Raw genomic sequence first — 14,767 nt, forward strand, 5'->3', positions numbered from 1 at the left:
GTGCCACACATGTCCCCATCCCATGGCCACATGTCCAGTCACACATGTGTCCCCATCCTGGTGTCCTGGTGTCCAGTGACACGTGTGTCCCCATCCTGGTGTCCTGGTGTCCAGTGACACGTGTGTCCCCATCCTGATGTCCCCATGTCTAGTGTCACATCTGTCCCCATCCCAGTATCCCAGTGTCCAGTGACACGTGTCCCCTTCCCATGTCCTCATGTCCAGTGCCACATCTGTCCCCGCCCTGTGTCCCCCATGTCCAGTGGGCACATCTGTCCCCCCCCATGCCCCCCCCAGCCCCGCCAAGCACAACGAGCAGTGGGGGGGGGACAGAGGGACAGAGGACGAACCAACTCGTGACAGACGCGACCCCAAAGCGGAGACAGGAGGGAGGGGACACACAGCTGGACCCGGGGGGGGGGACAGGCCAGCGCGGGGGGCCGGGGCTGCCCCAGCTCCCCCTGAACCCTCCCCGGGGTGGGGGGTCCCTCGGTGCCAGCAAGGGGGGGGGGACACGGACCCCTGGGCTCTGGGCAGGGGGGCGGGGCAGGGGCGGGGCCGGGGGGTCCCCAGAGCCCCCCATGTCCCCGGGGTGTCCCCGGGGTGTCCCCGGGGTGTCCCCGGGCCGCACACTCACTGTAGGTCGGCGGCACTGTCAATTTTCAGGAAGTCCTGTTTGGCTCTGAGCAAAATGTCGGGCTCAAGTCTGGCGGGGGAGGGGAGGGGGGACACAGAGACGGGGGGGGGGCCGGGGAGAGAAAACACCCCGTTAATGCCACAACCCCCCCGAGAGCACACACGGAACCGGGCCAGGAGCTCACGGGGAGGGAGGGGACACCAGCGACACACCCACGGGGAGGGGACACAGCGCGGAGCACCCACCCCTCGGGGACATCACCCCCAGCCCCCGGGCCGGACCCCCCCCCGCTCACTTGACGTCCTGGCTGATCTGGCGCTCCAGGCGCTGCCGCCGCTCCTCCAGCTGCTCGATCGGGCTCTCCTCGGGGAACTCGTACGGCGCCGTCCGCATCTCGTTCTCTGCCAGCGAGCGGCAGAACAGCTCCTGGGGACAGCACTGTCACCGCGGGGACACAACAGGGCCACCACAGCTCCTGGGGACAGCACTGTCACCGCGGGGACAGGGACAGGGACACCAGGGCCACCACAGCTCCTGGGGACAGCACTGTCACCGCGGGGACAGGGACAGGGCCACCACAGCTCCCGGGGACAGCACTGTCACCGCGGGGACAGGGACAGGGCACCACAGCTCCCGGGGACAGCACTGTCACCAGGGGGACAGGGACAGCCCTACCAGGGCCAGAAGAGCTCTTGGGGACACCAGTGTCACCAAGGGGCTCGGACAGCCCGACTACGGGCACTGCCAGGGCCAGAACAGCTCCTGGGGACAGCCCTGTCACCAAGGGGGACAGAGACAGCCCTGCCAAGGCCAGCACGGCTCCAGGGGACAGCCCTGTCACCAGCTGTCACTGCCATCCCTGCCACGAGCTGTGCCAGTGCCAGCACAGCTCCTGGGGACACCCCTGCCATGAGCTGTGCCAGGCCCGTCCCTGCCACGAGCTGTGCCCAGTCTCAGCCCTGCCAGGCCCGTCCCTGCCACGAGCTGTGCCCAGTCTCAGCCCTGCCAGGCCCATCCATCCCTGCCACGAGCTGTGCCCGGTCTCAGCCCTGCCAGGCCCATCCATCCCTGCCACGAGCTGTGCCCGGTCTCAGCCCTGCCACGAGCTGTGCCCGGTCTCAGCCCTGCCACGAGCTGTGCCCGGTCTCAGCCCTGCCACGAGCTGTGCCCGGTCTCAGCCCTGCCAGGCCCGTCCCTGCCATGAGCTGTGCCTGCCCGGTCTGAGCGCCCGGAGCCGGGCTGGGAAGGTTCCCTGGAAAGGGGGAGGCAGGAAGGGTGGGGGAGGTGTGGGGGGAGGGTGGGAGGGGGGAGGACGGAGGGGAGACCCCCCCGTGCCGTGGGGGGCAGCGCCAGGACCCACCTCGGCGATCTCCTTGTATTTGCCGTCCATGGAAGTCCTCAGATCCACCGGGAAGTGCTTCAGGAGGTGGGGGGTCCCGGGCAGGGACCGGGCCGACTGCAGGGGCCGCGCCGCCGACCCCCCCCGCAGCTCTGCAGAGAGGGGGGGCTCAGCCGGGGGGGAAGGACCCCCCCCCGGGCTGGGGGGGCTCCTTGGCCCCTCCCCCCCGGCACGGAACCGGGATGTGCTTCCCAAGGGGGGGAAGGGGAAACGGAGCTCCAGGGCAGGAGGGATCCCCCGAGACCCCCCCGGGGGAAATGGAGCTCCAGGGCAGGAGGGACCCCCACTCTGCCCCCCCCTCCCCGGGCACTGGGGGGCTGCTGGAGCCCTGCGGGGTGGGAAGGAGCAGCAGTGAGGGAGGGGCTTGGGATGGGGGGCAGGAGCCCCCCGGGAGGGGGGGGCACTACCCTGGGGTACTCCCATTGCCCCCCTCCCCCCCTTCACCTTCCCCACCCTTCCCACTATGGGGGGGCACCCCCAAACTGCTTTGGGCACTCCTACCCCCCCCCAGCACCCCCTGCTCCCACCGGGCTGGGGGGTGCCCAGGGACCACCCCCCGTGTGCCAACACCCCCCTGTGCACCCCTCAAACCCACCCCAGACCCCTCCCGGTGGGCACTGGAAATCAGGCCCTACTGGTTAAACTGGGGCCACCAATAAGTTCCCCCCCAGAACAGCCTGGGGGGATCCCCCGAAGGAGCCCCCCCCCGTTTGGGTCCTGGCATCACCCCCACGGGAGGGGGGGCTGGGGAGACTCCCCCCGGTGCCCCCCAGTGCGGGGCTTGTGCCACCCGGGGATGGCACTGCTGTCCCTCCCCCCCGGGCAGGGGTGGCCCCGGTGTCACCTGGGGCGCAGGTGACAGCCGGGGTGCCCCGTGCCACCAGGCACGCCCCGTGCCACCCACGTGCGGGGTGGCATGTGGCTGGGGACGGCCCTGGCGGCACCTGAGACCCCCCCCCGCCGCAGTGCCAGCTCGGTGACAACCCCGCAGTGCCACCCGTGCCACCCCCCGGGACACGTGTGGGTCACCCCTGAGCCCCCCCGGCACCGGTGACAGCTGAGTAACAACCCCCGGGGCCCCCTCACCCCCCGTGCCACCCCCCCGGGTCATCCCCGCCGGGACCCCAAGACCCCCCGAAGTGCCACCTCCCCCCCTCCCGTGCCACGTACCCGGGCCCGCGGGTGCCACCCTCGGTGCCCGCGGTGACCCCCCGAGCCCCCCCAAAGCGCCATCACCCCCCCCGAGCCCACCTCGGGGGTGCCCCTGAAGCCTCCCCCCCCAGCCCATCCCCCCGCCCCCCTTCGGGTCCCCCCCTTCCTCCTCCTCCTCCTCCCCCTCCCCTCTCACTGCGCCACAGCGGCGCTGCCGGGGGGGGCACACGGGGACCCCCCAACGCCGCTGCCACCCCCCCAAACCCACCAGACCGCGCGGCGAGGGACCCCTCCCCCCCCAAAAAAAATCACCAACCCCGCTCCTTCCCCCCCAAAAAAACCTGCCCCCCACCCCCCAAAAACCCCCCGGCAGCGCCGTGTCCCCCCCGCCGCGGCCTCACCGGGGGGGTCAGGGGGTTCGGGGGGTCGGGGGGAAGGTTGGGGGGTGATCTGGGGGGGTCTCACCTGCGGGGAGGGGGGTCTGGAGGCTGCCCCGCTTCTTGAAGGGACACTTGGCCGGGGGGGCGGAGGACATGGCGGGCCGGGGGGGAGGGGGATGAGGGTGAGGATGAGGATGATGCTGGGGGGATGGAGGGGGCGCGGGGGGTCCGGCGGCCGCGGCCGGCGCTGGTTGATGATTGATGGGGGAGCGGGGATGGAGCAAAGTCCCCGGCGGGGCCCGGCCGGAAACCCGCGCGAGGAAGAGGATGGGGCGGGAGGAGGATGGGCGGGAGGAGGAGGAGGAGGAAGGAGGTGGCTGCGGCTGCGGAGCTGCGAGGGGGGGGACGAGAGCCGGACGGGGCTGTGAGATATCGGGGTGAGGGGCTGAGCCCCCCCGGACAGCGCGACCCCCCCCCCCGGGGGACAGGCGTGTGCCCTCAGGGGATCAGACGTGACCTCCCCGGACAGACGTGACACCCCCAGACAGCCGTGACACCCCCATGGGGACAATTTTGACACCCCCCCCCTCCCGGGGGGACAGTCTTGTACTTCCATGGGGCCAGTTGTGACCTCCCCAGACAGCCGTGACCCCCCCGGGGGACAGTTGTGACCCCCCCGGGGACAATCGTGTGCCCTCATGGGGACAGTTGTGACCCCCCCAGACAGCCGTGGATGTCCCACATCCCTGTGGATGTCCCACATCCCTGTGGGACAGCCGTGACCCCCCCGAGGGACAGTTGTTACCCCCCCCGGAGAACAGTCGTGTACCCCCATAGGGACAGACGTGAACCCCCGAAACAGCCGTGACCCCCCCAGACAGCCCTGTTACACCACCCCCCCCCCCCCCCGGGGACAGTTGTGGCCCCCCCTGTACAGCCGTGTCCCTCCCCCCAGTCAGGCAATGCCCTCCCCCATATGGACATATCGGACCCCCCCAAAATGACAGTGACCCCTCCAATGACAGGGTAACCCCCCCCGAGATCCCCGAGGGGAGCATTGTGCCCCCCCCGTACGGGCACTGCCCCCCCGGCCAGGCACCGTCACGGCGAGTGCTCCCCGGGAGCAGAGGACCCCCAAAAACCAGCGAGCACCCAAAAAACCACTGGGTAACCCCAAAAAACCACCGGGTAACCCCCAAAACACTGAGCACCCCCAAAAAACACCGGGTAACCCCAAAACACCGAGTTCCCCCCAAACACCCAGAACCCCAAACCCACCGAGTACTGCCCATAAACAGAGAACCCCCAAAAACCACCCAGTACCCCCAAAACACCGAATATCCCCCAAAAACACCGGGTAACCCCAAAACACCGAGTTCCCCCCAAACACCGTGTACCCCACAACCACCAAGTGCCCCCCAAAACCACCGAATACACCCCAGAACTAGTACCACCAAAACCACTGAGTGCCCCCAAACCACCAAGAACCCCCCAAAACTCCCGGGTACCCCCAAAAAGGGGCATCGCCTCCTCCACCATGAGCACCCCAGCTCACCCCTCCAGGAGCAGAGCCCGGTTTGGGGGTGCCGGGGGGGGTCCCTTTGTGTGTCACCCCCTCCCCGCGGGTCCCTACCTGGGCGGGGGTCGCGGTGGCTCCGGGTGGGTGTCGGGCCGTGTCCCGTCCGCGCGTCCCCGGAGCCGCCCCGGCGCGGGGGGGGATTTTTGGCCGCCGGGAATGTCACACTCCCCCCCCCGCCCGGTGCCCCCCACTCCTCGGCGAGGGGACAGCGAGGGGCCAGCGCCGTGCCAGGCGGGGAGGGCACCGCACACTGGGGACCCCCGGCTGCGCTCCCCTGCCCGGCGCTGCCCGGGGGGGGTCTGGTATTTTAATTGGACCCCCCTCATTAACGCCGGGTTCATTAGAGGCTCGGAAGGGGCTTTGTGTGCGCGGGGACAGCGGGGACAGCGGGGACAGAGTGTCCCCAAGGCAGGGCCACGCGCCAGGTGCGACATGGGGACACCAGGGCGGGGACACGGACACCCCCCCCCCCCGGCCCCTCGGGGCTGCGGGGCTTTAGGGGACCTTAAATCCACCTGCAGGACCTTTGGGGGACCCCAAACCCCACCCCGGGGCTTGTAGGACATTTGGGGGCCCCAACCCTCACTGGGGACCTGCAGGACATTTAGGGGACCCCAAACCCCATTGGGGATCTGCAGGACATTTGGGTGGACCCCAAACCCCACCGGGGACCTGCAGGACTTTTGTGGGACCCCACATCTCCTTGGGGACCTGCAGGACCCTTGGAGGGGTCCCCACACCCCACGGGGGACCTGCGGGACCTTTGGGGGCCCCAACCCAACCCCCAGGGCGGGGGGTCCCCTCTGCAGCGCCCACCCAAACCCAACCCCACAAGAGGAAAGGGGGGGACCACCCACCCAGCCCCGGGCTTTGGGGGGGCCCCGCGGTCCTACCGGGCTGGGGATTGGGTTGTTTCGGGGGGAAATTGGAGGCTGAGGAAGAGGGAACAGATTTGTTATTGTTTTTGGACTGGTTATTTTGTGAGGCTATGGCAGCGAGTGATGATAATGTGGTCTTGAACAATCCCTTTGCGATCCCATTAAAGAGCTTAAGTCAGCGGGAGGGCGAGGGGCGGCCCCGGGCGGGGCGGGATTAGGGGGGCTCGTTATCCTCCCCCCCCCCCCGTAATTAGCTCCCTTTTCCCTGCGGGAGGAATCCCCCAGTGCCACCACCCCCCTGCCACCACCCCCTGTCCCTCTGTCACCACCCCGCCCCTGCCACTGCCCTGTCACCGGCAGCGCCCCGGGGTGGGGGACACACCCAGCGCCCCCCAAACCCGGGGTCGCAGCCCCAGAACGGCCCCCCCTGCCCGAGTCACCCCCCGGGACACTGGGGGGCCACATCCCCACGGCCGGGGGGTGTCACCTGCCACCCCCCCTTATGTAAAGCCACCTCCCCGCGATGCTCCCTGTGTCCCACCCCCGAGCCCTAATCTTTGCCATCTTGGGCTAATTGGATTTCCTGGGTCACATGGCGAGATAAAAAGTCCCCAAATCCCACTGTCAAAAAAAATCAGGTTATCCATGGGGAATTAAGGGCCAGAGCGGGGGGCAGCCGAGCAGGAGCACCCACCGAGCGGCTCTGCCTGGGGCACCCCAAAATCCACGCTCGGGGCCTCCTTTGGGCTCCCTGGTTTCTCGGTTTGACCCCCCAGCGCCCACCTCGCCCCCGGGGTGCGCGTTGACTCCCCCCCGGAGAGCTGGAAAAGCCGGGGGACGTAGAGGAGCTTGTGGCGTTGCTGGAGGAGGAGGACGAAGCCATGGGGAGCGGGGCCAGCGCCGAGGACAAGGAGATGGCCAAGAGGTCCAAGGAGCTGGAGAAGAAGCTCCAGGAGGACGCGGATAAGGAGGCCAAGACTGTCAAGTTGCTGCTGCTTGGTGAGGGCTGAGGGTGTCCCCGAGGGGTGTCCTGATGTCCCCACCCTGGTGGAGGTTGGGGTGTCCTCAAGGGTTGTCTCGATGTCCCCGAGGGTTGTCCCAATGTCCCCACACCACTGGTGGGATTGGGACCCCCTGGGCTCCTCCTGTTCCCCCTCGGAGCTGCCACCAGCCAGGAGAGGTTGTCCCACCAACCGGGTGTCCTTGGGGTTGTCCCGATGTCCCCACCCCCCGGAGCCTGGGGGGATGTCCCCGAGAGTTGTCCCGATGTCCCCACCCGGTTAGAGGTTGGGGGATGTGAGGATGGGGATTGGGACTCCTCCTGCCCCATCCCTGATCCCCCTCTCCACCAGCCAGCAGAGCTTGTCCCACCCCTGGGTGTCCCCAAGAGTTGTTCCGATGTCCCCAAGGGTTGTCCCGATGTCCCCACCCCAAGGAGGCTTGGAGGGATGGGGGTTGGGACCCCCTGGGCTGCTCCTGTTCCCCCTCGGAGCTGCCACCGGCCAGGAGAGGTTGTCCCACCCCTGTGTGTCCCCAAGGCCGTCCCTGGGAAGAGCTGGAGGTGCCATCGGCTCTTGGGGTGGCAGGGACGGAGGGAGGGGACAGGGAGGGGATGGGGACAGCGGGGCTGTGGCACATCCCGGGGGTCAGAGAGAGCCTGGGGACATCCTGCCACCAGGACCCCCAAACCCTGGGGGGTCCCCTGGGGGTCCCTCTGCACCCCAAGGGGCAGGGGGTGACCCCGTGGGGCAGAGGGGTGACCCCCCCCAGCGTCCCCCCCAGCATATGGGGGTGACCCCACAGGACAGGGGGTGACCCCAAGGGGCAGAGCAGTGACCCTGCAGGGCAAGGGGGTGACCCCCTGGGGTACAGGGGTGAGCCCACAGGCCAGGGGGGTGACCCCCCGTGTCAGGGGCGGCGGCGGGGCCTTATCCAGGTGGGGGGGCCGGGGGTCAAGGCGATTACCACCCTAATTCTAAGCGGCTTCCTGGGCCACCCTAAGCCGCTTACGAGGCCCCGCCGGCGCTGCCCGGGGGTGGGTGGGACGGGTGGGACCCCAGGGACCCCCTCCAGGGGGGTCCCCACCGCCCCCCGCCGCGGTCCCACAGTGCAGGAGGGGGGACAGGAGCGCGGGGACAATGGCAGGAGTCGGGGCGGGGGGGACAGTGGCTCTGGTCCCCTCGGGGCGCCCATCGCGGCCCCGCTGAGGTGCCCGTTCCCACCCTTTTCCAGGGGCCGGAGAGTCCGGGAAGAGCACCATCGTGAAGCAGATGAAGTGAGTGTGGGATGGGGAGAGGGGACCCCCCCCCGCCCACGGGCAGGACCCCCATCACCCACCCCCCCGGTGGCACCCAGTGACTCTCGGTGCGGGGAGGGCAGGGGGTGCCCTGCAGGGCAGGGGGAGCCCCCCGGGGGGGTGCTGAGGCCGCGGTGCCCCCCAGGATCATCCACCAGGACGGGTACACGGAGGAGGAGTGCATGGAGTTCAAGGCCATCATCTACGGCAACATCCTGCAGTCCATCCTGGCCATCGTGCGCGCCATGTCCACGCTGGGCATCGACTACGCCGAGTCCTCCTGCGCGGTCAGTGCCCCCCGAGCCCCCCAGGGCCCCCCAGGGACCCCCCGGGACCCTCCGAGCCCCCCCGGGGGCAGGGGCAGGGCTGCCCCCCGGCCTCAGGGTGCTTTGGGGGGGTGAGGGGGCTCCGGGGGGCATCCCGTGGGTGGGTGGGGTGACAGGGGGGGCTCAGGATACTCTGGAGGGGCTGAGGGCTCTTGGGGGGCTGAGGTTGATTTGGGGGCGCTGAAGGTGCTTTGAGGGCCTGAGGGTGCTTTGGGGGGTTAAGGGTGCTTTCAGGGGGCACCCCATGGGCTAAGGGTGCTTTCAGGGGGCTGAGGGCACTTTGAGGGGGCTGAGGGTGCTTTGGGGGGGGAATCCCGTGGGTGGGGGGGTGGTGAGGGGGGCTGAGGGTGCTCTGTGGGCTGTCTGTGGGTGGGAGGGTGACGAGGGGGGCCGGGTGTGCTCCGGGGGGGCTGAGGGTGCTCCGGGGGGATCCCGGGGGTGGGAGGGTGATGACGGTCCCCCCCAGGACGAGGGTCGGATCCTGTTCAACCTGGCCGACTCCATCGAGGAGGGCACGATGCCCCCCGAGCTCGTGTCCTGCATCAAGAAGCTCTGGAAGGACGGGGGGGTCCAGGCCTGCTTCGACCGCGCCGCCGAGTACCAGCTCAACGACTCGGCCGCGTAGTGAGTGGGCACGGGGGGCACGGGGGGACAGGGGACATGGAGGGGACAGGGGACAGGGGTCACGGGGGGCACAGGGGTCACAGGGGTCACAGGGGGCATGGGGGACAGGGGGGACGGGGGATCATGGGAGCCGGGGGGCTGGGGATCCGGGGGCAGCCCCTTGGTGCCAGGTCACAGCCCCCCCCGTGCCCACAGTTACCTGAACCAGCTGGACAGGATCACAGCCCCCAACTACCTCCCCAACGAGCAGGACGTGCTGCGCTCCCGGGTCAAGACCACGGGCATCATCGAGACCAAGTTCTCCGTCAAGGACCTCAACTTCAGGTGGGGGGAGAAGGCCCTGCCCCTCCAGGACCTCCCTCCAGGACACCCTCAGTCATCCCCCCCATCCTGATCATCCCTGATCCCTCTTCCGTGTTCCCCCCCCATGAACACCCCCAGACCCCACCGTGGGATCCCCCTCTGTGATCCCCCTCCAGGACCCCCCCACCATCCCCTCCCTGCCCCCCCACGTTTCCCCACCCTCAGGACTGGATTTTGGGGAGCCCAGGCCCCGCCCCCCCCATCCCACATTTCGAGGCCCTGGGACCACGCTGGGGTGGGTGGGGGGTGTGTGACACCCCCCTGTGTGACACCCCCGTGTGTGACACCCCCCTGTGTGACACCCCCCTGTGTGACACCCCCGTGTGTGACACCCCCCTGTGTGACACCCCCCTGTGTGACACCCCCCTGTGTGACACCCCCGTGTCCCCCCCAGGATGTTCGACGTGGGGGGGCAGCGCTCGGAGCGCAAGAAGTGGATCCACTGCTTCGAGGGCGTCACCTGCATCATCTTCTGCGGGGCCCTGAGCGCCTACGACATGGTGCTGGTGGAGGACGACGAAGTGGTGGGTGGGGGTGCCCTGGGGGGCAGGATGGGGGGGCTCTGAGGGGGCTCCGAGGGGTGGGAACAGCCCCCTGTCCCGTGGGATCGTCAGCCCCCTTCCACAACCCCCCTTGTGAGCCCATCATTGATCCCCCTCCCTGATCCCCCTCCACAACCCCCCTCTGTGATCCACCCACTTGATTTGCTTCATTGATCCCCCTCCCTGATCCCTCCCATTGATCCTCCTCCCATTGATCCCTTCATTGATCCCCTCATTGATCCCCCACCCTGATCCCCCTCCCTGATCCCCCTCCACAACGCCCCTCCCTGATCCCTGCCATTGATCCCCCTCATTGATCCCCCCCATTGATCCCCCTCCATGACCCCCCTCCTCTCTTTCCACAACTCCCCTCCACGATCCCACTCTTTGATCCCCTCCCTGACCCGCTCCCTGCCCCCTCTCCCACGGAAGGCTGGGAAGTGCAGGAAGTGCGGGAAGTGCCGGTTCCTGCCGGGTTGTTCCCAGGGCAGGTGTTGGGGCTTCCTCTGGATCCCAGATCCCAGGGTTTGTCCATGAGGAAACCCCCCGGGAAGCTCCCGAGCGGCTCCTGGTGTTCCCTGCTCCCAAGAGCCGTCAGAGAACCAAAACACCAGAACAGGGAAGGGCAGGAAGAGTCAGGAATGGGTGGGATGGAGGAAAATCCAGCCTGGAGGGGCCTCCCTGTGCCCCCCAGGGGAGCAGAGAGGGGACAAGGGGCAGCGCTGGGAATGGTGGCACAGGGACATTATCCAAGGGTGTCCGCCCGGGATTCACCGGCAGAGCCCCGGCAAAGGGCAGAGATCTGGAGAGCAGGAATGTGGAACCCCTGGAACGGGGCATTCCTGGGGAGAAATGGGAGCCCAGGGGTGCAGATGAGGAGAGCGGGAGCTGCTCCAGCTCCTCCGGCTTCCCTGGGCATTCCCTGGGATCCAAACACCTCCGGGAGCTGGGGCAGGGTCGGGATCTGCCGTCCTGGGGCATCTCCACGGCCGAGTGGGAGCTCAGCCACGCACAGGAGGAGGGAGGATCCTTCCCACGGGAGCCCTGGGAGCATTCCCAAGGAGGACGGGGCAGGGTCTGGGCTCTGTGCATGGAAAAGCTGCTGCCCTGGGGAGCTGGAGGAGGGAAAACCATCCCTGTAAGCCCTGGAGAACCCCCGAGGGTGGAGGATCCCCCTTTCCAGCAGGAAAAGCCCCTGGTCGGACTTGGCTCTGCCCGGCTGGATCCCCATCCCCGTGGGATGCCCCGGGATTGTCACACCCACACCCAGACTGGAGCTTTTCCTTTTCCCAGCTCCTTCCCGAAGCCCTGGGAGCCACAGCCCAGCAGGAGCATCCCTTGGATGAGGGGAACGGGGCTGAAGGGAATGAGCCCTTTCCCTGCAGGCCATGAGGTTTCCATGGATCACATTCCCACCACCATCCCTCCTTTCTGACGATCCCAGGGGGGATCAGGGCATTGTCCTCCCCTGAGGATCCAACTGGGATTTCGGGTGGGCGGGAGGGACTGGGATGGCAGCAGCACCACCCACTGCCGCGGGAAACAGGGAAAGGCTGGTTTTTTTGGGAATGGGGGGCTCGGAGGGGGTGTGAATCCCTGACAATTCCCTGCAGAACCGGATGCACGAGTCCCTGCACCTCTTCAACAGTATATGCAACCACAAGTTCTTCGCAGCCACCTCCATCATCCTCTTCCTCAACAAGAAGGACCTTTTCGAGGAGAAGATCAAGAAGGTCCATCTCAGCATCTGCTTCCCGGAGTACGACGGTGAGTCCGGAGCAATCCCGGCATTCCCACCCCCCTGGAGACCCCCCGGAGCAGGGGAGGGGGGGTCACGTGGGCCTGGAGGGGAGGGGGTGGGATGGGATGGGGTGGGGTGGGATGGGGAAGGGGAGGGGAATAAGCAGAGTCAGTTCCATCCCAAAAATTAGGGCTGGGGAAGGGATCGGACGATCAGAGTTGATTCCATCCTGAGAAGGGCTGAGGAAGGGGAGGAGGATGAGGGGGAGGATGAGGATGAGCAGAACCATCTCCATCCCCCTCCCTGGAGGCTGGAGCAGAGGAGGGGAGCGCTGTGCCCTCGGGAGGGTGTTTGGAAGGCTGGACACCGGATAAATCCACGTTTGTCAAGTTTTCCCCGGGCGTGGTCACCCCCAGCCCTTCTCCAGAGCTCCTCCCCACGGGAGTGGCTCCAGAATGTTCCCTCCCTCCCTGCACAGGCCCCAACACGTTCGAGGACGCCGGGAATTACATCAAGACCCAGTTCCTGGACCTGAACATGAGGAAGGACGTGAAGGAGATCTACAGCCACATGACCTGTGCCACAGACACCCAGAACGTCAAGTTCGTCTTCGACGCCGTCACGGACGTGATCATCAAAGAGAACCTCAAGGACTGCGGCCTCTTCTGAGCCCGGGAAGGTACAGGGGGAGTGGGGCCGGAAAACTGGGAATGGGGATGCCAGGAATGCAAGGAACCCCAGGAAAAGGGAGGGAAGGGGAGGGCGATGAGCAGAGGAGGCTCGAGCCCATAAAGGGATTGGGGAAGAGGATGAGGATGAGCAGAGCCAGCTCGATCCCAGGGAAAGGGCTGGGGATGAGGGGGATCATCCCAAAAAAGGGCTGAGGAAGAGAGGAGAGGGATGAGGAGGAGGATGAGCAGGATCCCACAGGATCACGGACTTATTTAGGGTGGAAAAGACCTCTGAGACCACCGAGTGCACCCTGAACCTGTCCCCCCCCTTGTCCCCCAGCCCAGAGCACTGAGGGCCATGTCCAGGCCTTCCCTGGACACCTCCAGGGGTGGGGACTCCAAACCTCCCTGGGCAGCCCCTTCCTGGGCAGCCCCTTCCAAGGTCTGACCACCCTTTCCAGGAAGAAATTCCTCCTGATGTCCAACCTGACCCTCCCCTGGCACAGCCTGAGGCCGTTCCCTCTCCTCCTGTCCCTTGTTCCCTGGGAGCAGAGCCCGACCCCCCCCGGCTCCCCCCTCCTGTCAGGGGGTTGCAGAGCCAGAAGGTCCCCCCTGAGCCTCCTTTTCTCCAGGATGAGCCCCCCCAGCTCCCTGAGTTCTCCTGCTGCTCCAGCCCCTTCCCCAGCTCTGTTCCCTTCCCTGGACATGCTCCAGCCCCTCCATGTCCTTCTTGTCCTGGGGGTCCAGACCCGGGCCCAGCCTTGCAGGTGCCCCTCTCCAGTGCCCAATCCCTGCCCTGGTCCTGCTGCCACATCATTCCCGATCCAGGAATGCCAGGATGCCAAGAAGGGCCCCCTGGACTCACATCCGACCCCCAGGTCCCTTCCTGTCCCCACCCCTGGAGCTCCAGGGGGTTGTTGTGGCCAAAGGGCAGGACCTGGAATGTGGAGTGGTGGAACCTCATCCCCTTGGATTCAGCCATCCTCATCATCCCAGGGATGAAGGCCAAGGCAAAGGGTGGGATGTGGGATTCCCCATCCTCATCCCCACGGGGATGAAGGCCAAGGTGTCCCTGCCCTGGGGGTGTTTAACTCCCTGTTCTCTCTCCCTTTCCCAGGAAACATTCCCATCTCTCCGTTCTGCTGAGCAGAGCCAAAGGAAGAACCACCCCCTCCACACGTCACCGCTCCCACTTTTTCTATGACCGCCCCAAATCTGCCTCTTTTCACCCCAAACTAGGAAGGGGCTGAACTCAACGTCCTGCTCCCTTTCGTGGCCATTTCCTCTTTTTTTTTTGTTTTGTTTTTTTTCCGAGGAAAACTCCCCGTTCTCAGCATTCCACGGGAGGTTTGACACCAAGACACAGCCAGGAATAGGAATATTGAGGGAATTTGGGAGGCAGGGACGGGAATTCTCCCCTGGCCATCCCTCCACAGCCCATTCCTGCCCTTGGATCGGGGCTGGATTCATCCAAGCTGGAATTTCTGGGGGAGGAGGAAGCTGAGTTACCTCCGAGTGGCTCCTGGGAACCCACCCCAGCCCTTCCCGGGAATCGACCCTTTGGCAGGAGAAATCAGGGATTCCTGGGGTTCTCTGGGGCCCTGAATGGTGGGAATTCCTCGGGCAGGAAGGGCTGGGGGAGGGAACCCCAATTCCAGCCCGGGAATGGGAATGGGAATGGGCTGGATAAAGAGGAAATGGTTGCTCAAAACATTTTCGTTCTGCTACTTTAGAGCCGCGTTCGCTCTCTCTGTTTGTAAATAATCCGTAGGTGATCCCTGGAAATCCCTGGATCCTCCTTTCCCTGCACAGATCTCCCCTTCCAGCTTCACTTCGGTAGGAAAACACAATAAAGGAATGTGCATGGCCGGAGTGTCCTTCCTTCCCCGCTTCCCAGAGCTTGGATCCAGGGCTGCTTCCCATCCTTTGCACCCATTCCCGGCTCTCTGGATCGCCTGGATCTCTGGATCCCACCTGGATCACCCTGGGGTTGGGAGCTGTGCTCCTGGATGGTGGGGAGAAGGGGGTCCCAAACCCCAGAAATTCCTGGTCGGAGCACCTGGAAAGGGTTGAATGAGGAAGGAGGAGTTATCCCATGGAGGGAAGGCTCCAGGAAGGGAATCTGGGGGCAGGCAGAGCTCCAGGGAGCTTGGGAAAAATTCCAAAGGGAATTTGGGGG

The 14,767-nt window shown here is 66.6% G+C and overlaps 2 protein-coding genes across 2 annotated transcripts in view; one reads left to right on the forward strand and one right to left on the reverse strand.

Annotated features, from left to right (window-relative positions):
- The window catches only part of AMPD2 (adenosine monophosphate deaminase 2), a 19,209-nt gene extending 15,395 nt beyond the window's left edge, over positions 1 to 3,814 (reverse strand). The window contains exons 1-4 of the mRNA XM_039379698.1: positions 3,654 to 3,814; positions 1,998 to 2,128; positions 933 to 1,063; positions 638 to 706 (exon numbers count right to left, since the gene is read on the reverse strand). Coding sequence (XP_039235632.1) covers positions 638 to 706; positions 933 to 1,063; positions 1,998 to 2,128; positions 3,654 to 3,723 — 401 coding nt within the window. The 5' untranslated portion in view covers positions 3,724 to 3,814. The remainder of the gene's footprint in view (positions 1 to 637; positions 707 to 932; positions 1,064 to 1,997; positions 2,129 to 3,653) is intronic.
- Positions 3,815 to 6,781: 2,967 nt separating this feature from the next.
- On the forward strand, positions 6,782 to 13,788 carry GNAT2 (G protein subunit alpha transducin 2). Its single transcript, XM_027715742.2, has 9 exons — positions 6,782 to 7,024; positions 8,258 to 8,300; positions 8,467 to 8,608; positions 9,114 to 9,271; positions 9,467 to 9,595; positions 10,029 to 10,158; positions 11,790 to 11,943; positions 12,396 to 12,596; positions 13,706 to 13,788. The coding sequence occupies exons 1-8, from the start codon at positions 6,907 to 6,909 to the stop codon at positions 12,584 to 12,586; spliced, it is 1,065 nt and encodes a 354-aa protein (XP_027571543.1). The 5' UTR covers positions 6,782 to 6,906; the 3' UTR covers positions 12,587 to 12,596; positions 13,706 to 13,788.
- The last annotated feature ends 979 nt before the right edge of the window (positions 13,789 to 14,767 follow it).

Source organism: Pipra filicauda, unplaced genomic scaffold (assembly GCF_003945595.2).
Source record: "Pipra filicauda isolate LSUMZ 115617 unplaced genomic scaffold, ASM394559v2 scaffold172_size1731463_pilon, whole genome shotgun sequence".
NCBI classification, from domain to species: Eukaryota; Metazoa; Chordata; class Aves; order Passeriformes; family Pipridae; genus Pipra; species Pipra filicauda.